Source organism: Pelodiscus sinensis, chromosome 4 (assembly GCF_049634645.1).
Source record: "Pelodiscus sinensis isolate JC-2024 chromosome 4, ASM4963464v1, whole genome shotgun sequence".
NCBI classification, from domain to species: domain Eukaryota; kingdom Metazoa; phylum Chordata; order Testudines; family Trionychidae; genus Pelodiscus; species Pelodiscus sinensis.
The window spans coordinates 102,906,710-102,929,870 of NC_134714.1; the positions used below are offsets into that span (position 1 = coordinate 102,906,710).

The 23,161-nt window shown below is 44.4% G+C and overlaps 1 protein-coding gene across 5 annotated transcripts in view; it reads right to left on the reverse strand.

Annotated features, from left to right (window-relative positions):
- The window catches only part of USP47 (ubiquitin specific peptidase 47), a 172,948-nt gene that overhangs the window by 62,740 nt on the left and 87,047 nt on the right, over nt 1-23,161 (reverse strand). For 4 of the 5 annotated variants that reach the window (XM_075927892.1, XM_075927890.1, XM_075927894.1 and 1 more), the window contains 4 exons: nt 21,910-22,077; nt 19,348-19,479; nt 17,793-17,869; nt 15,345-15,400 (listed from right to left, as the gene is read on the reverse strand). In XM_075927892.1, the coding sequence (XP_075784007.1) occupies nt 15,345-15,400; nt 17,793-17,869; nt 19,348-19,479; nt 21,910-22,077 (433 nt within the window). The remainder of the gene's footprint in view (nt 1-15,344; nt 15,401-17,792; nt 17,870-19,347; nt 19,480-21,909; nt 22,078-23,161) is intronic. The other variant, XM_075927891.1, reaches the window with a different exon arrangement.

The window sequence follows — 23,161 nt, forward strand, 5'->3', positions numbered from 1 at the left end:
ATGAGAACCTGCTCCTGGGTTCGGTGCCGATGTCAGTAGCTGAACAAGAAGCGGCCAAGGAGCGCTGAGATCTCACTGAGTGGATAGAGGAACCCGGGGACAGCAGTGCCGGGCAGTGTGGTTTCGGTGGTAATGGCGTCGTTATCAAAGAGGTTGTAGGTGCCGAGGTGCATTCCGGCACTGAAGCACCAGAAGGTAGATTATCGGCACGGGCCTTTTTCGGTGCCATTTTGGTCTGCTTCGGTGCCAAGCGCTCTCTCGACAGCGCCGTCGGTGCCGAGGACGGCTTAGGCACCGTAGCGGTCGGTGCCGCTGATTTTTGTTTTGGCTCCGAATGAGCTCTCTTGTGCGGTGCCTGCACCTTAGGTCGCGACCTGCCCGAGGTTCCCGGCGTATCCTCCGTGCTAGCCCGCACTGCTGACGGTGCCAAGGATACAGATGGTGTTGGAGAGAGAGCGCTTTTTGATACCGCGGAAGAAGAGTGGGTAGGGGGTTGGTTTTTCTCCATACCCTTAGCTAGCTGAGGCGGTGTAGAGAGCGAAGGCGAGTCCTCTGAGGAGGGACGTAGCGACTTCTCATATAAGAGAGTCCTCAATCTATTGGCTCGGTCATGGCGCGCTCTTGCTGTTAATTTTGGAGCAGTGCAGACACTTTTGCGTCTGGTGCACCTCTCCAAGGCACTTAATACAGGCGAGGTGTCCGTCGGAGGTCGGCATGGCATCCCGACATGACTCGCAACGTTTGAAGCCCGGCGAGCCGGGCATGAGGGGTTGGGGAAAAAGCGGCAAACCGCAACGAGAACAATAAAAATTGTTTGTTTGTTTTTTTTAAATAACTAGCCAGGGGAGGCAGGTAGGGTTCGAGAACTTGGTTGATGAGGTAACTAAGGGGTAAAACGAGGAATTTAACTATTTTTTCCAGAAAAATAAAGGCGAACAGAGGGCTCCGTCTGCTGCCGAGGACGGTAGAGAAGGAACTGAGGAGCCGCGCGCATGCGCCCCTTTAGTTCCAACGACACTAGAGGGCGCCACGGCACCTGCGTGCCGCGGCAGAAACAGCTAGAAAAGTCTCCGGTCACTGGCGCGAGGATGCACCAGCACCCAGAGTGGAGCACCCACGGGGACCACTCGAAGGAGAAACATTTCCTTTGAAGCTAAAGGTATACCATTATTCATTCTATGAAATCCTGACCTGAGAATGAGAACACTGTTACTTATCTTAGGATCTCTGTAGGTTCTAAAGATATGCATTCCCTATCTGCATTTCACTCTGGGATAAACATGCGCTCCATGTGCTCAAAGTCACAGAATTTTGAAAGCAATATCTGTTGGCATGTACCTGGCACCCTTACTCTCTTTGGGTATGTCTACACTACAAAGTTAGTTCGAACTAACGGATGTTAGTTCGAACTAACTTTAATAGGTGCTACACTAGCGCTCCGCTAGTTCGAATTTGAATCGAACTAGCGGAGCGCTTAGTTCGAACTAGGTAAACCTCATTTTACGAGGACTAACGCCTAGTTCGAACTAGCTAGTTCGAACTAAGGGCTGTGTAGCCCTTTAGTTCGAACTAGTGGGAGGCTAGCCCTCCCCAGGTTTCCCTGGTGGCCACTCTGGCCAACACCAGGGAAACTCTATGCCCCCCTCCCGGCCCCGGACCCCTTAAAGGGGCACGGGCTGGCTACGGTGCCCGTGCCAGGTGCAAGCCTGCCAGCACCCAGCTAGCAGACCCTGCACCTGGCACGGCACAGAGCCACCCACCCGATGCCCCCCAGCCCACCCCCTCTTGCCGGGACCAGGCTGGCGGCTCCCGGGAGCTTGCCCTGGACCGCAAGAGGCGGGCACCTTCCTGGGCTAGTGCGGACATAGACTCATAGACTCATAGACTTTAAGGTCAGAAGGGACCATTATGATCATCTAGTCTGACCCCCTGCACAGTGCAGGCCACAGAATCTCGCCCACCCCTCTTAGAATAATCCTCTCACCTATGTCTCAGATATTGAAGCCTTCAAATACTTTGAAGGCCCCAACATGCAGAGAGTCCTTCAGCTGTGATCTGTGCCCAATGCTACAGAGGAAGGCGAAAAACCTCCAGGGCCTCTGCCAATCTACCCTGGAGGAAAATTCCTTCCTGACCCCAAATATGGCGATCAGCTAAACCCTGAGCATGGGGGCAAGACTCACCAGCCAGACACCCAGAAAGTTCCCTATAGCAACTCCTATCATCCCTCCATTGACCTATTTCCAACTGGTAATGAATGGTCAATTAGTTACCAAGATCATGTTATTTCATCCAACCATCCCCTTATCATAGAATCAGAACTGGAAGAGACCTCAGAAGGTCGTCAAGTCCAGCCCTCCGCTCTAGGCAGGACCAATCCCATCTAAATCAACCCGGCCAGGGCTTTGTCAAGCCGAGACTTAAACACCTCTAGGGATGGAGACTCCACTACTTCCCTAGGTAACCCATTCCAATGCTTCACTACCCTCCTAGTAAAATAGTTTTTCCTAATATCCAATCTGGACCTCTCCCACCACAACTTGAGACCATTGCTCCTTGTTCTGCCATCTGTCACTACTGAGAACAGCCTCTCTCCATCCTCTTTGGAACCTCCCTTCAGGAAGTTGAAGGCTGCTATCAAGTCCCCCCTCACTCTTCGCTTCTGCAGACTAAACAGACCCAAGTCCCTCAGCCTCTCCTCGTAGGTCATATGCTCCAGACCCCTAATCATTTTGGTTGCCCTCCGCTGGACCCTCTCCAATGCGTCCGCATCCTTTTTGTAGTGGGGGGCCCAGAACTGGACACAGTACTCCAGATGTGGCCTCACCAAAGCCGAATAAAGGGGAATAATGACATCTCTGGATCTGCTGGCAATGCTCCTCTTAATGCAGCCTAATATGCCATTAGCCTTCTTGGCTACAAGGGCACACTGTTGACTCATATCGAGCTTCTCATCCACTGTAACCCCCAGGTCCTTTTCTGCAGAACTACTACTTAACAGGTTGGTCCCCAGCCTGTAACTATGCTTGGGATTCTTCCGTCCCAAGTGCAGGACTCTACACTTGTCTTTGTTGAATCTCATGAGATTTCTAGTGGCCCAATCCTCCAATTTGTCTAAGTCACTCTGGACCCTATCTCTGCCCTTAAGCGTATCTACCTCTCCCCCTAGCTTAGTGTCATCTGCAAACTTGCTGAGGGTGCAATCTATCCCCTCATCCAGGTCATTAATAAAGATATTGAACAAAACCGGTCCTAGAACTGAACCTTGGGGTACTCCACTAGAAACCGACCGCCATCCTGACATCGAACCGTTGATCACTACCCGCTGGGCCCGGCCTTCTAGCCATCTTTCTATCCATCTTACCGTCCATTTATCCAATCCGCATTCCCTTAACTTGCTGGCAAGAATATTGTGGGAGACCGTATCAAAAGCCTTGCTAAAGTCAAGGTATATAACATCCACTGACTTTCCCATGTCCACTGAGCCAGTTACCTCATCATAGAAGCTAATCAGATTGGTCAAGCACGACTTGCCCTTTGTGAATCCATGCTGACTATTCCTGATCACTTTCCTCTCATTCAAGTGTCTCAAAATGGATTCCTTTAGGATCCCTTCCATAATTTTTCCAGGAACCGAGGTAAGACTGACCGGCCTATAGTTCCCTGGATCGTCCTTCTTCCCTTTTTTGAAGATGGGCACTACATTTGCCTTTTTCCAATCATCCGGGATTTCGCCCGATCTCCACGACTTTTCAAAGATAATGGCCAAAGGCTCCTCAATGACGTTTGCCAACTCCTTCAGTACCCTTGGGTGCATTAAGTCCGGACCCATGGATTTGTGTACGTTTAGTTTTTCTAAATAGTTCCTAACCTGTTCTTTACCCACCAAGGGCTGTCCATCTTCTTCCCATCTTGCGTTGCTTAGCACAGAAGTCCAGGAGCCGACCTTGTCCGTGAATACAGAGGCAAAGAAAGCATTGAGTACTTCAGCTTTCCCCACATCCTCTGTCACTAGGTTACCTCCTTCATCCATTAGGGACTGCACACCCTCTCTGATCACCTTCTTCTTGTTGACATGCCTGTAGAAACCTTTCTTGTTATCCTTCACATCCTTAGCCAGTCGCAACTCCATTTGCGCTTTCGCCTTCCTGATAACCCCCCGGCATTCTCGAACTATACATTTAAACTCCTCCCTAGTCATTTGTCCAAGTTTCCACTTTCTGTAAGCTTCCTTTTTGTGCTTAAGTACACCAAGGATTTCCCCTGTAAGCCAATCCGGTCTCCTACCAGGTTTGCCTCTCTTGCTACGCGTCGGGATGGTTTCTTTCTGTGCCTTCAATAAGGCTTCTTTAAAATACTGCCAGCTGTCCTGGACTCCTTTCCCCTTCATGTTAACATCCCAGGGGATTCTTTCCATCAGATCTCTGAGGGAGTCAAAATCTGCTTTTTTGAAGTCCAAGGTGTGTATTTTACTACTCTCTTTCCTTCCTTTGGTCAGGATCCTGAAGTCTACCATCTCATGATCACTGCTTCCCAGGTTGTCACCCACCTCTACGTCCCCTATTAGTTCCTCCCTGTTTGTGAGGAGAAGGTCAAGCTGTGCACGGCCCCTGGTCGGATCCTTCAGCACTTGTACCAAGAAGTTATCCCCAACATTCTCCAAAAACTTCCTGGATTGCCTGTGTACTGCCGTATTGGTTTCCCAACAGATGTCAGGGTGATTAAAGTCCCCCATGAGAACCAGGGCCTGCGATCTGGAAGCTTCGCTCAGTTGTTCGAAGAAAGCCTCATCTACCTCATCCACCTGGTTCGGTGGCCTGTAGCAGACACCAACCACAACATCACTGCTGTTTGCTCCTTTAAACCTGACCCATAGACTTTCAACAAGTTTTTCTCCCTCTTTATACTGGAGTTCAGAGCAATCATAGTGCTCTCTTACATATAGTGCAACTCCTCCTCCTTTTCTCCCCTGCCTATTCTTCCTGAACAATCTATACCCTTCCATGACAGCGCTCCAGTCATGCGAGTCATCCCACCAAGTCTCTGTTATCCACGATCTCCGCACTAGGCACAGGAAAGTGGCCGTCTAGGGCAGGAGAGCTGCCAGCCTGGCCACCCAGGACCAGGTGTGCATGAAAATCAAGGGGGTCCACTGAGACCCCCGACACTGAGCCCTGAGCTTACAATGGCCGTACTGGATCAGACCAAAGGTCCATCTAGCCCAGTAGCCTGTCTGCCAACAGCGGCCAACCCTAGGGACCCTGGAGGGGATGGACCGAAGACAATGACCAAGCCATTTGTCTCGTGCCATCCCTCTCCAGCCTTCCACAAACTTTGGGCAGGGACACCACTCCTACCCTCTGGCTAATAGGACTCCATGGACCCAACCTCCATGACTTGATCTCACTTCCCTTTAAACTCTGTTCTAGTTGTAGCCTTCACAGCCTCCTGCAGCAAGGAGTTCCACAGGTTAACTATTTGTTTTGTCAAGAAGAACAACTTTCTCTTACTAGTTTGAAGCCTGCTACCCATTCCTTTCCTTTGGTGTCCTCTAGTCCTTCTTTATGGGAACTCAGGAAGAACTTTTCTGAATGCACCCTCTCCACCCAACCCCTGCTTTTAGAGACCTCTATCCTGTCCCCCCTCCATCTCCTCTTTTCTAAGCTGAACAGTCCCAGTCTCTGTAGCCTTTCTTCATCTGGGACCTGTTCCCAACCCCTGATCATGTTAGTTGCCCTCCCCTCTCTCAGCCTTTCTCTTCCCCTCTCCCACCTCCTTTTCCCAGTCTCCCCCAGTTTTGTTCAATAAAGACAGAGTCAATGTTGGAAGAAACGTTATCTTTATTTTGTACATCAATAAGAAGGGGGGCTAAGGAAGGGTAAGTGGAAGGAGGTGAGGGAGGAATGGGGTACGAGCCCCCGATGGGGAGGACTGGGCTGGCTCTGCGGGCTTCTGGGGGTGGAAGCTCTCCTGCAGCCCCCCAATTACTCCCTCTCCCCAGATGGCAGCCTGCGGCAAGTGCAGCCGGGCTGATGGCCGAGTGGTGTGATGTGCCCAGTGTGGGCACTCAGGGCACTCCAAGCCAGAACTTCTTTGCAAGCGGGGCACCCCTTAGAACTGTGTGTCCGGGGTGGGGGTCGGGACCCTTTAAGCGCAGCCCTCGGCTAGCCTGGGACAGCATCTCCATGCTCTAAGTCCTCCTTTTATGCCCTGCCGGCACTGCTTCCGGCCATCCTTAAGCCCTGTTCAGAGTCCACTCAATGTGGACTTGCTAGTTCGAACTAGCAAAACGCTAGTTCGAACTAGTTTTTAGTTCTAGATGCGTTAGTTCGAACTAGCTTAGTTCGAATTAACTAATTCGAACTAAGTTAGTTCGAACTAGCGCTGTAGTGTAGACGTACCCTTTGTGCAGCCAAATGAGGAACTGGAGGGTATGGTGGGCTAACCACTTCTCCAATTCCTTCTTACTAAAATTTATGGTAAAGGTCCAATGCACAGGGAAAGATAAATACCACACGTCTCAAAAAATCTCCTGTTACTGTAAGAGAAGCCTCCTCCTCCTCAAGTGCTAGTCAGAATGTATATTCCACTAGGAGTAACTGACAAGCAGTACTCCTGAAAGAGGAAAGGACAACACTGCAGTCAGCAGAGCAGACTGGAGCATGCTATCCTGAAGGATCTATCAGCAGAAGAGTACTATGCTAGAGCATAATGTCTCGCAAATGTATGGTTGGCAATCCATGTTGGTGCTTCAGTAAAGTCAGCCAAATGCACTTCCTGAAGCAATACTGTAGATGTTGCTTTTGCTCGTGTAGAATGAGCACTCAAATCCTTGTGAGGAAAGGAAAGGAGACAACTGACAACAGGCTACAACCAGATATCCACTTCACAATCCTCTGAGACCCAATCAGAGGCAATCTTGACTTCAGATTCTTTTCCCCAAAAGATGAAGTCTGAAAATTTTCTAATCCTTTTTGTCTAGTATACATAGAAAGTTTGGACCAACAGGGCTCCCAATTCACCTACCTTCTTGACTGAGGTGACAGCCACAAGGAATGCAAATTTTTCTAGAGCACCTTTGGAGCAATACCTGTTGTATTTCTTTTTTGTTTGGGAAGGCAACAGTACGGACTGAAAATGTGATCTAACTACTGACTTTCAAAATTCCCACAATAGTTGATTAAATGCCTGCTTGGGGTGTCTACCAGCGCAATCTGTGTCTCCAGAATAGTGGTTGGCAGCCTGAGGCTCAGGCCCACAAACTGGAAACAGACTTATCCAAGCTGCCCTTAAATCCCAAAGAAGAAAATAGTGGAGTCATAAATGAACTTGACTTGTGGGTTTCCTGATCAACCCTGGCAGCACAAAACAAACGGTTAAGAAAAGAGAAGGAAGCAAAGTTGTTCTATATAAAATTAGCTGTTGGTAAAAGAAAGACCTTGGCAAAGACTTTGGGAGCAGTGGTAAGGCTGAATGAACTCACTCTACAGTAGCCTAGAGAAAATGTCTGTATGTGAGGTGACTATTCACATGAAAGCAACCATTCTTCAGACCAAAGATGGTAAACCATATATCTTTTTCCCAGGGATGGGATTATAGCTGCCAGTGACCATGTGAAACTTCAGCTCATAAATAGTTCTGCTGAGGTTTCAAAGACTGAGGATGAGTTTCTGAACTGCCTTCTTTTGGAAGATCAGGACAGAGTAAAAATCTCTCTCTTGATACTGCATTTTACTGCTCCTTACTGGATGAGTGATACCACTGGATGAGGGGATCTGACTTGAAAGTAGGAATAAGAAATCCTTCGGAAAAGGGATTATTTTCCGGAGAATCACGTCTAGACTGGCGCTTTTCTCCAGCTTATTCCCAAGCCGGAAAATAGCGGCAGCCATGTTAATGCAAATTCTGTGGGGGATATTTAAATCCCGTGGGGGATATTTAAATCCCCCGCGGATTTTGCTATTCCCAAGTGTCTAATCTGCATCCCTTTTCCGGAAAAGAGGTGCAGTGTAGACACAGCCATAGAGTTTAGTGTTAGATGGATAAAAAGGAATTCTGGTCTCTCTGATGGGACATAATATTTCTTTTGGGGTTAAGGGCTCACATTGCTTTAACAGGTTCAAGATCACCTTTGACGACTAAAAGGACTACTTGACTGTATCCAGTGGTTTGCAGACTAAGCTTGTGCTGGTGATCCTGGACCTCTTCCGGAGAAATAGGGAATGCTTCTGCCCCCCTGTACAATAACTGCTGAAGTTATTTATGATGAGAGATCACAGATGCCAAAGTGACTATCATCAGGAGATGAAGGCAGCAAATTGGTGGTACAGGTTGAACCGCTCTTAACTGAGACTCTCTGGTCCAGCAACACCAGATCATGGATGTTCCAAAGACCAGAGTCTCCCAGTGATACCAGCAAGCCTGGAGTGCAGCAACAGGGCTGGACAGCAGAGGAGACAGCCAGAAGGTCAGGACAAGGCTCAGGGGGCCCATGGCAGGGGGGAGAGATACGATAAAATTCTGGTCTGACAAAATCCCTCATCCAGGACTGGTCAGGTCCCCAGATGCCAGACCAGGGAGGTCCAACCTTTATAAGAACTGGCTCATAATCCTTGTCTTTAGTAGGAAGTGTTGACTGTTCAGAACAGGGTCTGGTATGGAAATGGCCCTGACAGGATGTGCTTTAGATTTCTCCCCTAGGTCTCAGTACATCCCAACTTTTTAGAGGTTGACAGAGTTGCTTTGATCCATTTATGCGGATTTGTTGTTCGACAATCTCATAGCCAGTTCAGAAGGCATTTTCTGTCTCCTGATGGTACTCAGATATGGGCTTTGAGAGTGAAAACTCTCCATACAGATTCAAGGTGATTCATGGGAAGCAGGAGGGGATCTGACATCTTGGGTCTGACTGTAGCCTTATTGCCTTTTCCTATACTAGGCCAAAGTTCCCACCACTCAAGTACAGCTACGGAAAGAATGGAAGATATTATTCCTCAACACGATGTGTGCATCCCTGAGCTACGATAAGCAGAACAGATAGGCATTGCTGAGTGAGAAATAACAGGGGCAGCACACAGTGGGTTGTGCCCACAAAATCTCATGGTACTATCTACCTAAGAACAGCCATACTGGGTCAGACCAAGGTGCATATAGCCCAGTAACCTGTCTGCCAACAGTGGTTAATACCAGATACCCAAGAGGGAGAGATCACAACAGGTAATCATCACGTGATCCCTCCCGTCACCAACCTGCAGAGAAACAGAGGCTAGGGATACCATTTCTACCCATCCTGGCTAATAGCCATTGATGAATCTAACCTCCATGAATCTATCTAGCTCTTTTTTCAACCCTGGCAAGGAGTTCCACGGGTTTGACTGTATGCTGAATGATAAAAAAAAAAACTTCCTTTTGTTTGTTTTAAACCTGCTGTTTATTAACTTCATTTGGTGACCCCTAATTCTTATATTCTGGGAATAAGTAAATAACATCCTTATTCACTTTCCCATAAAAGTCATGATTTTATAGACCTCTATCATATCCCCCCTTAGTCTCCTCTCTTGTAAGTTGAAAAGTCCACGTCTTTTTAACCGCTCTTCATATGGGACCCATTCCAAACACCTAATCATTTTTGTTGACCTTTTCTGAACCTTTTCCAATGCAAGTATATCTTTTTTGAGATGAGGCAACCACATCTGTACACAGTATTAAAGATGTGGGCATACCATGGTTTTATATAGAGGCATTAAGAAATCTTCTGTCTTATTCTCTATCGCTTTTTTAATGACTCCTAACATTCTATTTGCTTTTTTGACTGCCACTGCACACTGAGTGGATGTTTTCAGAGAACTATCCACAATGACTCCAACATCTCTCTCTTGAGTAGGTGTAGCCAAATTAGTCCCCATCATATTGTATATATAGTTTGGATTATTTTTTTCCAATATACATTACTTTACATTTATCAACATTAAATTTCATTTGCCATTTTGTTGCCCATTTAAGTTTGAAGCTCTTCACAGTCTGCTTTGGTCTTAACTATGTTGAGCAGTTTGGTATCATCTGCAAATTTTGCCACCTCACTCTTTACCCCTTTCTCTGGTTCATTTATAAATAAGTAAATAGGATGGATCCCAGGACAGACCCTTGTGGGACTCCACTAGTTACCTCTCTCCATTAGGAAAACTTACCATTTATTCCTACCCTTTGTTTCCTATCTTTTAACCACTTATCAGTCCGCAAAAGAACTTACCCCTCTTATACCATGACAACTTACTTAAGAGCCTTTGGTGAGGGACTTTGTCAAAGACCTTCTGGAAGTGGGTCTTTGCCCACGAAAGCTTATGCTCCAATACATCTGTAAGTCTATAAGGTGCCACAGGACTCCTTGTCACTTTTTCAGATCCAGACTAACACGCCTACCCTCTGATATTAGAAATCTAAGTATACTGTATCCACTGGATCCCCTTGTCTGCATATTTGTTGACCCCCTCAAAGAACTCTAGCAGATTTGTAAGGAGAAATTGGAAAGGGTACAGAGAAGAGCGACAAGAATGATTAAAGGTTTAGAGAACATGACCTATGAAGCCAGGCTTCATGAACTGGGCTTGTTTAGTTTGGAAAAAAGAAGATTAAGGGGGGACATGATAGCGGTTTTCAAATATATAAAAGGGTGTCACAAGGAGGAAGGAGAAAATTTGTCCCTCTTGGTTACTGAGGACAGGACAAGGAGTAATGGGCTTAAAGTGCAGCAGGGGAGGTTTAGATTGGACATTAGGAAAAAGTTCCTAACTATCAGGGTGGTCAAATATTGGAATAAATTGCCAAGGGAGGTGGTGGAATCTCCCTCTCTGGAGATATTTAAGAACAGGTTAGATAGACATCTGTCAGGGATGGTGTAGACAGAACTTGGTCCTGCCTTGAGGGCGGGGGGCTGGACTCGATGACCTCTCGAAGTCCCTTCCAGTCCTATTATTCTATGATAAGTCTATCTAGATGCCTCGAGAGATCCTCAACCTTTGCACCAGGCAGGCAAGTCACCATACGGTTCTCCGGGTACGGTATTTTCACCTCCTGTCTGGTAACAAAATTCAGAAAATACCAGACACTTAAACTGTCTGGTATTTTCTGATTTTTTTTTCCCCTGGACAGGGGGCAAAAATACCCTACTGTCCGGATCAATACTGGACACCTGGCAACCCTACACACACTCGGCAACCGGAACCAGCCATCCTGGCCCCCTCCCCGCCCCTCGCTTACCTGGTTCTGCAGGGGACCTGTCTGGTCTGGAACAGGGTGACAAGATGGCCGCTGGCAGCCTCTTAAAGAAGCCATGCTGGTTTTTTTACATTTTTTTATTTTTTTGGCTTAACTCTCGGGGTCCTTTTTATTTTTTGGTCTCCTCCCTCCCTCCAACAGAATTTTTTCCCACAGTGTTTTTTTTTTTGGGGGGGGGGGGATGAGGGGAGTGTTCAGTATTTTCGGTTAAACCATCTGGCAATTCTACCCGGAGATGTATCCTCACTGCGAGAGGATACCATAACATCCTCTGGAAGGAGGGTCCCAACTATGGGATTATTTCCCTCTGCTCCAGTTGAATGTTCTCTCTTCCTGAGTCTTTCATCCCCCTTAATATAGCACAAGGGCTGTCTGACCAGAGGAGGGACAGTTTTACACCATCCTGGAAAGCTTCATCTACGTATCTCTCGGCCTCCCTCAGCTCCTCCAATTCAGCCACTCTTGCCTCCAAAACCCTGGAGTGACTGTAACAGAGTTTTAGAAAGAGCTAGATAAATTCATGGATGTTAGGTCCATAAGAGGCTATTAGCCAGGGGGCAAGGAATGGTGTCCCTGGCCTCTGTTTGTCAAAGGCTGAAGATGGATGGCAGGAGACAAATTGCTTAATCATTCTCTTCGGTCCACCCCCTCTGGGGCACCTGGCACTGGCCACTGTTGGCAGATAGGATAGTGGGCTAGATGGACCTTTGTTCTGACCCAGTATGGCCATGCTTATGTTCTTAACCCGTACGCAGCTCCTTGCACCGAATGCACACCTACCACCCGCCCAGCGGTCAGGTAATCATACATGCTACATTGAGTGCAATAAACAGGATAGCCCCCACTATGCATTCTCTCGTACACCTACTTAGGTTATTGATAGGGTTTTTATTCAGATCAGTTTAGTTTAAAAGTTTTAAAGAATAGCAAACCTCACCCCTTCAGAACTCCCTCTCGAAACTCGGTTAGCTGTCCCTGATAAGCCTTACCCAGGGGCCAGGGCTAACTAACAGAGGGCTCACAGCTTCCAACAAACAGAGGGCTCACAGCACGTAGTCCTTCAAACAAAAAGCTCAGCACTTCAATCTCCAAACTAACCAACACACACAAGCTCAGAGCACAATTTCTTTCAGGAAACTAGCAAGTAAACCCTAAACACAAACACACACTACAGACAGTTGCTTACCTCAGGGGTCTTGTATTCGCTCCTCCTTCACCTGGAGAACTCCCTCTTGAAACTCTGTGAGCTACCCCTGTTCGCAAAGCTCCAATTTTTTACATTTTTTGTTAGTCTCTAAGGCAGGGGTGGGGAACCTCAGGGCTGGGGACCAGATGCGGCTCCTACCTAGCCATGATCCAGCCCCCACTGCAGGGCTGGAGCACACAAAATCTACTACCTTCGGCGTCCCTAGGCTCTGCTGTGTAAGGGGGCTCACAGTGCCTTTCTTTCTCTCGGTCAGGAGCTACGTCAGTGGGGGATTGTTTTGTGTGGGTCAGCAGCACTGGACCCAAAAAAGGTTCCCTACCCCTATTCTAAGGTCCTAGAGGACAATTCGTTGTTTAAGTTTTTTTTCCCCAGTTACAGACTAACTCAGCAACCCCATTAGACTTCTAGAAAGAATTCAAAGAAAAGTCCATACACTGGAAGTTCCAAATCAGGCATGTTGCTTGTAAGAAGCAGCTGGAGAGGTGGTCCCACTGCCTCACCCTCATCTCCTCTATTGGGGGCATAAGGAAAGCAAGGATGTACATACAGGCTAATGCAGGGATTCTCAAGCTTTGTGATATTGTGACCCCCCCCCCCAAGTTGCTGCAAACCCGCTCTAAGTTGCTTGCGACCCCCCGGGGGGTCGGACCCACAGGTTTGAGAAATGCGGGGCTAATGGATACGACTTTCAAAATTCTGATTCCTGGCACACACCGCACTTTTCTAACCCACAGTGGAATATATACAGGGATCAGCAAGCAAAGAACCACCAGAGGTTTTCTTTATTTAAGTAGCCAGGCTAAAAATATGGAATGGCAAAATTCTGAAGTTTCAAAACAGACTTTTTTGTCTAAATATGTAACAGAAGGCTCAAATTCACCAGACAAGTTCAAAATATAACTAAACCATCAATGTACGCGCTTTTAATTCAATTTCAAGGTGTCAATTCAAACTGGTATTTTGCTGCTGTCTTCATGTTTGCTGGTAATTTCCTAAAATGGATACTCTTCCTCATAGCTGTTCTTATTGGTTAACTTTTTAGTCAATTTTATGCAGTCTAAAATTTTATCCAGCAGGAAAGGTTAAGGGAAACTGATAATTACCTAGGTTTCCTTCTGATACAGTTACAATGGCAGAACGTGTTATGTAGGCCAGATCACCAATCCATTCCATACACACATATGCATCACTTTGCATGCACACACAACTGAGTGGGAGGTGTTGGAATTCATCAACTGCATATGCCCATCTACAAATAGATGAGACTCTAACAGACTCACACATTAAGATATAGTGGCCTGTTTATTATTAATCCCAACTTTATCCACCTGCACCTGGAGATAAAAAAAAAATCTTCTTCTCTTTAATGAAGACCTTAGAGCAGTTATTCATGTTCTAGTCACCTTGACTTCAGTTTCTTAACTGTGTCAATCAGGCAATTATAATTCTGCAATATCAAGCATAATTCTGAGCTAAAAGACTCTCACCAGTACTTTGCAATCTGAATTGACTACCAAATAAGTTTCTTGGTTGAATTCACAGTGCAGATTTTAACAAAGACCTATATAGTTTGCAACATGGTTCTCACAAGACTACCTCTACTGCAATGTCATACTGCTTCTGAGATCAGAGAGACATAACATAAAACTCCCTTGTTATTAGGTCTGAAGCTTCATTACGTTATATGCTGCACAAATAATCCTTAAAGAGATGTAGCACAATACACATAAATGGAAGCAAGCAACTAATAATGCTCTCCCCACGAGGGATTACTGACTCTAGATTTTGCTTACTCTGGTTCACCAGAGCCTAAATCTGTTAGTCATCTAATCCATTTTATCCTCTAGGTATTTATGGACTGGAGGGTGTTGAATTTCAGATGTTTATGTGAGGTGGAAAGGTTTCTAACCTGCTGGTACTGGAAGCATACATTATGCTTGAGGGTGGTTGTTGTTTTTTTCAATTAAATTATGTCAGGGCATCTAGAGACAAGGCAGGTATGTTTTGGTTTTTTTTAAATCAATATAAAAATACACAAATATTTGGTGTTGCTAAGATTAATTCTGATACCAGCTGTCAGAATCTTAAAATAATTTTAATGTTGTTTAGCATAGACCATTTCTATCTTCCCTTCAGTGGCAAAGAACAAGGGTTACACTGTATCGGTCCCTGTCCCCTTCCCCTCCCCACAGACCTCCACAAGTACCCTGCCCCAGCACCTACAAGCACCCTGTCCCCTGCCCCAACACTCATTGGCACCCTTCCCTATTACTCTGTCTAGCACACACAAGATCTCCATTTTCTTTAAAACTATAGCTTTGAAATCACAAGCCAAGTTCATCTCTGAAGTAATCCCATTTTTTTAGAATAAAAATCCCTCAGTTCTCACTGATTCAGTGATAGGATATTTTGTGTAGAGAGCAGACATTACTACTGTTTTGGGTACATTTCCACAATTACTATCTCCCTGGATTATAAAAGGAAAGGAAAAAAATACCAATGGCCAAACCTTTATATGCTGGTTTTTCCCCCACAAATATAGTATTTCCAAAACAATTTTCTACTTTAAAGAACTTTCAAATGCACTTCTTTTCCCCCTCCCAATGTTGCAGTGCTCAACAGAATATAAAATGAAAAACACTCAACTTCCCTATTTGCTTTTTTATTATGTTCTTTAAAATATCTGAAAAAAATGTCGAAACATAGAAAACATGTCAGTGTCCTGATTCCATGTAATATCACACTAGCAAGTGAGCAAATTTTAAATTGCACTTCTACTGTGCCTCATGTATGAAAATTACTTATAAGAAATGAAGTCTAACAAACATGCAATCAGTTGAAAACAGTAAAAATACACACTTACTTGCATTTCTTGTTGGATCCTTCAGTCTATATATAAGCATATATGCATTAGTGGAGCTAGTAGGGAAAATATTTTTAAAAACATGAGTATCTGATTCAAGTCAAAATCAAATATTTATTACATTTATAAATACATAACCATAATCACAAATATTGTTTTAAATACAGGCAGTCCCCGGGTTACTTACAAGATAGGGACTGTAGGTTTGTTCTTAAGTTGAATCTGTATGTAAGTTGGAACTGGTGTCCAGATTCAGCCGCTGCTGAAACTGATCAGGCTGAATCTGGATGCCAGTTCTGACTTACATACAGATTCAACTTAAGAACGCCAGGCATCCCCAAGTAAGCTGCTGCTGAAACTGATCAGCGGCTGAATCCAGGAAGCCCAGGGCAGGGGCTTCCTGTAATCAGCCACTGGTCAGTTTCAGCAGCGGCTGACTTGGGGACACCTGGGGCAGAGCAGCTGGGGTGCTGCTGGGTTGGTCCAGTACCGCCGCCGCTCCTCGGCGCTACTGGACCAACCCAGCAGCACCCCAGCTGCTCTGCCCCAGGCGTCCTGATTCAGTCGCTGCTGAAACTGACCAGCAGTGGCTGAATCAGGATGCCTGGAGCAGAGCAGCTGGGGTGCTGCCGGGTTGGTCCAGTAGCGCCCAGAGCGGCGCTACGGGACCAACTGGCAGCGCCCCAGCTGCTGTACCACAGGCGTCCGGAGCAAAGCCGCGGAGCCCAGGGGCAGCGGACAGCCCTGACGCATCTGGGCTGTCGCTGCCCGCGTGTTCCACCGCTTTGCTCCCCGTCCCCCGGTCTGCAGATCAGGGGGACGGGGAGCAACGCAGAGCAAAGCCGCAGAGCACGCAGGCAGCAGACAGCCCAGACACATCTGGGCTGTCCGCGTGTTCCGCCGCTTTGCTTCCTCTCCCTGGTCTGCTTGACACCAGGGAGAGGGAGGGCCTCGTTCTTAACTGCAGATCCGACATAAGTCGGATCCGCATAACTTGGGGACTGCCTGTACAAAATTCATATTATTGATACAAGATCTGAAATTGCCAATTTTTAGAATATATTATACCATAAATATATTATACCATTTTTACCAAAAAGTGGAATGAAGTTTGATTGGACTAAAAAAAAAAAATCATGGCAGGGATCCTCAAGGAATCCATTTTGAAGCACTTGGAAAAGGGGAAGTGATCAGGAATAGTCAACATGGAATCACCAAGGGCAAGTCATGCCTGACCAATCTGATTAGTTTCTATGATGAGGTAACTGGCTCTATGGATATGGGAAAGTCAGTGGATGTGATATACCTTGACTTTAGCAAAGCTTTTGATATGGTCTCCCACAGTTTTCTTGCCAGCAAGTTAAGGAAGTATGGATTGGACAAATGGACTGTAAGATGGACAGAAAGCTGGCTAGACTGACAGGTTCAAAGGGTAATGATTAACGGCGATGTCAGGTTGGTGGTCAGTTTCTAGCGGAGTGCCCCAAGTATGAGTTCTAAGGTCAGTTTTGTTGAACATCTTTATTAATGACTTGGATGAGGGGATGGATTGCACCCTCAGCAAGTTTGCGGATGACACTAAGCTAGGGTGGGGAGACATATGCTGGACGGCAAGGATAGGGTCCAGAGTAACTTAGATTAGAAGATTGGGCCAAAAGAGATCTGATGAGATTCAACAAGGACAAGTGCAGAGTCCTGCACTTGGGACAGAAGAATCCTAAACATTGTTACAGGCTGGTGACTGACTGGTTAAATAGCAGTTCGGCAGAAAAGGACCTGCGGATTAAAGCGGATGAGAAGCTGGATATGAGTCAACAGTGTGCCCTTGTAGCCAAGAAAGCTAATGGCATATTAGGTTGCATTAGGAGGAGCATTTCCAGCAGATCTAGAGAAGTGATTATTCCCTTTTATTTGGCTCTGGTGAGGACATATCTGGAGTACTGTGTCCAGTTCTAGGCCCCCCACTATAGAAAGGATGTGGTCACATTGGAGAGGGTCCAGTGGAGGGCAACCAAAATGATTAGGGGGCTGGAGCACATGACCTATGAGGAAAGGCTGAGGAATTCGGGTTTGTTTAGTCTGCAGAAGAGAAGAGTGAGGGGGGATTTGAAAGCAGCCTTCAACTTCCTGAAGGGAGGCTCCAAATAGGATGGAGGGAGGCTGTTCTCAGTAGTGACGGATGGCAGAACAAGGAGCAATGGGCTGAAGTTACAGTGGGGGATGTCTAGGTTGGATATTAGGAAAAACCAATTTCACTAGAAGGGTGGTGAAGCACTGGAAGGGGTTCCTAGGGATGGGGTGGAATCTTAACAAAAGCCCTGGCTGGGTTGACTTAGTTGGGATTGGTCCTGCCTTGGGCAAGGGGCTGGACTTGATGATCTCTTGAGGTCTCTTTCAGCTCTGTGATTCAACAATATGTAAAAAAAGGAATATTAGAGATTTACTAACCTAGCAAAAGCACTAGAGTAGTAGCCTCTGCTTCCAGAGGATCCACCATATGTTTTCTTAATATCTTCTTGGGTTATCTAAAAAGAAGAAAAGAAACTTTTTTTGAAAGTTCATTCTTTGTCAAATAAATAATGAAAGTGCATTTTGTTAGTACTGAGAAAACTGGTAATCAATGCTCACACATCACACTAAAGACTCATCACTATTTTACATTTGTTTCTTTTATTTTTTAAATCCACAAGCGAGAAATTCACATGGCATTACACAAACCCCAACAGGCCCATTCAAAAAGGCTGGCCTGAGTCCAAGAGTGCAGCTCAATGAATTCGTGGAAGGGTGCGCGTAGGGAGGGAGGAAGGGGGAATAGGGATGGACGGTGTAGTAAGGGAAGATGGTGGTGATGAGGGAGATATAGGAATGGAGGCAGGGGGATAGGTAGTGCGGAGGTGTGGAGGGGGAAGGGTTAGGGAAGGATGGTGATGTAGGAGTGGAGGAAGGTGGTGGGGTAGGGTGAGGCCAGGTGGGGAGGATATAAGGAGGATGGATGGATGTAAGAATGGAGACGGGGGATGAGGGTGTAAGGAAAGGAGGTAGGGGTTAGAGATGGAAGCCTCACTTAAGAATCTCGGGCTTGTATTGCCCAGCATGCATGGCGAGGTATTGGAGTGAAACTGTGCCACTGATCCACATGGCTGCTGTATGAAAAGCTCAGTGGGAGGAGGCTGTGTAGCTAAGGGGAGAGGGATGGCGGGACGCAGAGTGACGAGACATCACTGTCGTCCTGCAGGAAAAGTTTTTTAATACACTGAGAGAAATAAACAGCAGGGAGAAGCCATAAAATATCCTGACCACCTGAAGCAGGTGGCTTACCTATTGTTATATTTGGAAGCCTCATATTTCTTGAGTAACAATAGCACCCCATCAATTTGCTATATTGCACAGACTGATGACATAACTAGGCTGCAGACAGACACTTCCTGAGAGGAGCAAACAAATTATCCTGGGGTGGGGTGGGGAACCATGACAGCAAATACTGCAAAATGAGCCTACAGGGAAAACTTAGAATGCCACGACAAAGAGTGCACCATTATTTCTCAGCTATTTGGTTTGCATTGCTACTTTCATTCCTTGATCCAACAGTGACACAAAAATCTGAGGAGGAGGAGGGGGGGAGGCGGCAAGAACCACATTTTGAAAACGTTCTTCCCGCAAAGAGAAATATTGTAGGTCCTCACAGATACAGAAAGCCCAAATCACACAGTGCACACTGATGGTGGTTGGAAATAAGGAGGAATACAAATATGAAAAATTGCAAAGACTCACGTGTAGCACTGGTCACATGAAAATATTTTGCAAAAAGCCATTTAACATTAAGTTAATTAATTAATTACACATACATGAAAAAGTTAAGACTACATGAAGTGAAATAAAGTGAAAAACTAAATTCAAAGTGTGCACTGTAATTTCAAAACTATGCACGTTACTTCATTAAATACTGGAAGTGAGAGTTGTGTACAATACAAGGGGGGAAACAAAAAAGCAAATATTGCTTTACCTTGCTAACGTGTTGATCATTGAAGCTATACCACTGTTCATCTCTAAAAGATTTTATGCAGGCATAGTAATGGCCACCAGCAGCACTTCCTGAATGGACCATTACAGAAAAGAGTTCATATAGTAAAGAATTCTAGGGAAAGAAAAAAAATCAGAAGGAACAGGGACTAAGACAAACTGCACGTGTTATTTTTTTAAAAAGATTACCTTAATTATGTAAAGTTACATGAAAAATAACTATGCAAACAGTGTATAAAACTGAGAACTGCAGCCACTGGAAACTGGGAGGTGGTGCCTGTGGGCGGTCAAAATCAGTGAAACATCTCATGAACTGCAATCAGATTACCATATGGGCTGCAAATTGCCCATCACTGACCTAAGAAATAGGTAGTGCAAAGCAAGTCATTCAGCAAGGTCACTTATCTGTGTTCCTCAGAGGACCACCCTTTTCTTCTATATGAATGCGAAATACAAATGCAGATACTAAATATTTTATCCCCACCTTCGTTACTATATTTTTCTTATCCAAGGAAAAAAACAAACAAAAACAGAGGGAGCCTGCTGTTGAGTATGAACCTGGTATTTAAAAAAAAAAAGTAATAAAAATAATCCACAGACGAAAAAACTAAATTGGTGTTAATGATGGGAAAGTTTCACTCTATCAAAAGGAAAAAAAATATGGTGCAATTTTAAAAATGTAAATAGTGCCAACCAAAGAAGTTCACTCAAATTTATAAACTCCACAAACATCTGAAAATACAAAATACAGGACTATGTAGCACTTTAAAGACTACATGAAGTGAAATAAAGTAAAAAGTTAGTCTTGTTAAAGACTAACAAGATGGTTTATTAGATGATGAGCTTTCGTGGGCCAGACCCACTTCCTCAGATCAAATAATGGAAGAAAAATGTCACCACCATATATACACCAAAGGATACAATTAAAAAAGTGAACACATATGAAAAGGACAAATCAAATTTCAGAACAGAAGGAGGATGGGGGGGGGAGGAGGTAAATGTCTGTGGGCTAATGATATTAGAGGTGATAATTGGGGAAGCTATCTTTGTAATGGGTAAGATAACTAGATCCTTTGTTGAGACTCAGGTGTAAAGTGTCGAATTTTAGCATGAACAACAGTTCAGAGGATTCTCTTTCAAGTGCAGTCTTAAAAGGCTTTTGAAGCAGGATTCAGGTAATTAAGTAGTTGATACAATGTCCTTTCTGGTTGAAATGGCAAGCAACTGTTTTTTCTTTGTGGTCCTGTCTAATACCTGTTTTGTGGGCATTGATCCTTTGGCAAAGTGTCTGAGACGTTTGTCCAATGTACATAGCAGACGGACACTTTTGGCACATGATACCATAAATTATATTTCTGGTTCCCAGGAATGTGTTCTTGATCTTATAACTCACTTGGTTAGGTCCAATAATGGTATCAGGAGAGTGAATATGTGGACAAAGCTGGCAACGGGGTTTGTTGCAAGGGATGGTATCAGGGTTGGTATTAGTGTGGTATGTCCTGTGGTTGTTGGTAAGAATCATCTTGAGGTTAGGTGGTTGTCTACAGGAGACTATGGATCTGTCTCCCAGAGCCTCTTGGACAGTTTCTTGCCATTCAACCAGAAAGGACGTTGTCTCAATGACTTAATTACCTGCATCCTGCTTCAAAAGCCTTTTAAGACTACACTTGAAAGAGAATCCTCTGAACTGTTATTCATGCTAAAAATCCGACACTTTACACCTGAGTCTCAACAAAGGATCTAGTTATCTTACCCATTACAAAGATAGCTTCCCCGATTATCACCTCTAATATCATTAGCTCACAGACATTTACCTCCCCCCCCCCCAATCCGTTCTGAAATTTGATTTGTCCTTTTCATATGTGTTCATTTTTTTAATTGTATCCTTTGGTATATTTGGTTGTGACAATTTTCTTCCACTATTTGATCTGAGGAAGTGGGTCTGGCCCACGAAAATTCATCATCTAATAAACCATCCTGTTAGTCTTTAAAGTGCTACATAGTCCTGCATTTTGTTTCAGCTACACCAGACTAACACGGCTACATTTCTATCACTATCTGAAAATACAGACATTCACAGGTAAGCTGACTCAACTTAAACATTGCACAGGCTTATTTCACCTTTAACATGGAAGCAATGGCCATTTCTCTAATATTTATCACAGACAAAGCATTTACCTAATTTAAATTCTCAATGCACTTTTGAGGCATTATTCTTCAAAACAATATTCTTATGCCAGGTAGTTAATAGCTACATTATATAAATGGGGAAACTGAGATAAAGGAATACGGTGGCTTGCCTACTGTCATGAATCATATCACAACAAGGATTAAAGCATGGAGGATTAGACTATTCTCTGTACACTTTCAAACATGTACTGAAGGCAAAAAAAAGGTTTTTTTAATCTTTAAAACATAATTCTTTATTCTAAAATTTGAATTGAGAGACACGAAAAAAAGAGTGGGGGCTTTCACAACACCAGAAACAAAATATATTGTATTTCTTTCATCATTAGTCCAAAAGCTCAAGAAAGCTGACAAGTACCTTTTCAATGCCAACTTTTGAAGTCCTTTCAGCACTACTGTTGCTTTCTAGGCAGATTCCTTCATCAACACCATCATCATTAGAAAAATCATTGCTCATCTGATCACTGTGACAGCTGCCTTCATTCTCTGCTCCACTATCAGTGCAACTCTCAGTCTGAGGAGACTTCTTAAAAATAAGCCATAAATATTAATTTTATAAAGGAGATAAAAATGGTAATACACTTGTATGTAATAAGATAATGAACTATCAATAAATGCTGTGCAATTCTATAGTGCCTTCTTTCTACAAATTTTCAAAGTGAAGTATGGTACAGTACTATCCATAGTTTACATGTGGCAAATCTGAGGAGGATGCTAAGTTTTGAAAACAGAAACAAACTTAACTTTTTATGATTATCCTAACTGATAAGTTAAGTTGCTATAGGTTACCAACAATATTCCAATGGATTCCAAGAGAAAGTCTCACGAAATGTATTTTTTTATATTAAAATTAAAATTAGCCAGCTATCCCTGATATGTCTATTTTTAAAATTATGTGCATGGAACTACCTTTTCCTTGGACAAGGAATTTAAAGGGGTAACTGGTTTAACTGGTGTCTGTCTGGCCCAGAGCATCCCTATCTTGTACAGAAGCCCTAAACATACAGTATGCAAATTTTTGAGAGTTCTAGAATACTTAAAAACAATACTGAAAAGACAAATGGAAAGTTTGTAGTCTCTTTTTCCCCCCCAATGAAGGCATGCCTACTAATCCTCAAAATAGGAATGTAATTAACAATGAGAACAGTAATAAAAACTAATAGTTACTTTAATACCATCTAAACCCGTGTCTCCAAAATAAAATATATGCAAATATGCAGTAGGAACAATCTGCTTTTAAATTTTTTAAGTGCTCAGTCTTTCATTATTGCTTTAACGACCCTCTCCTGAAAATCTGCAGTTTAGCAAATCTTTAGCTATTCCCCATATTATCACCAGCAGACAGTAACAGTGTATTGATTTTGAAGTCACTGTTCTCACAAAGCAATCCTGAAGTGTAGGCACATTAGTTCTGCATTTCAAGACCTTAATATGCAACATTTAAACCTTTTTTTACTAGTGAAAATTAAGGCTGAATGTCCTTCACAGCAGGTTCAATAAAAGAGATTTCAACTCTGACCTCTTTTAAAGTTAACTATGTTAAGTACCTTATATCCAGCATACTCTATAAAAATCTGTATGACGTGAGAAAGAACAGATATTCTGATAAA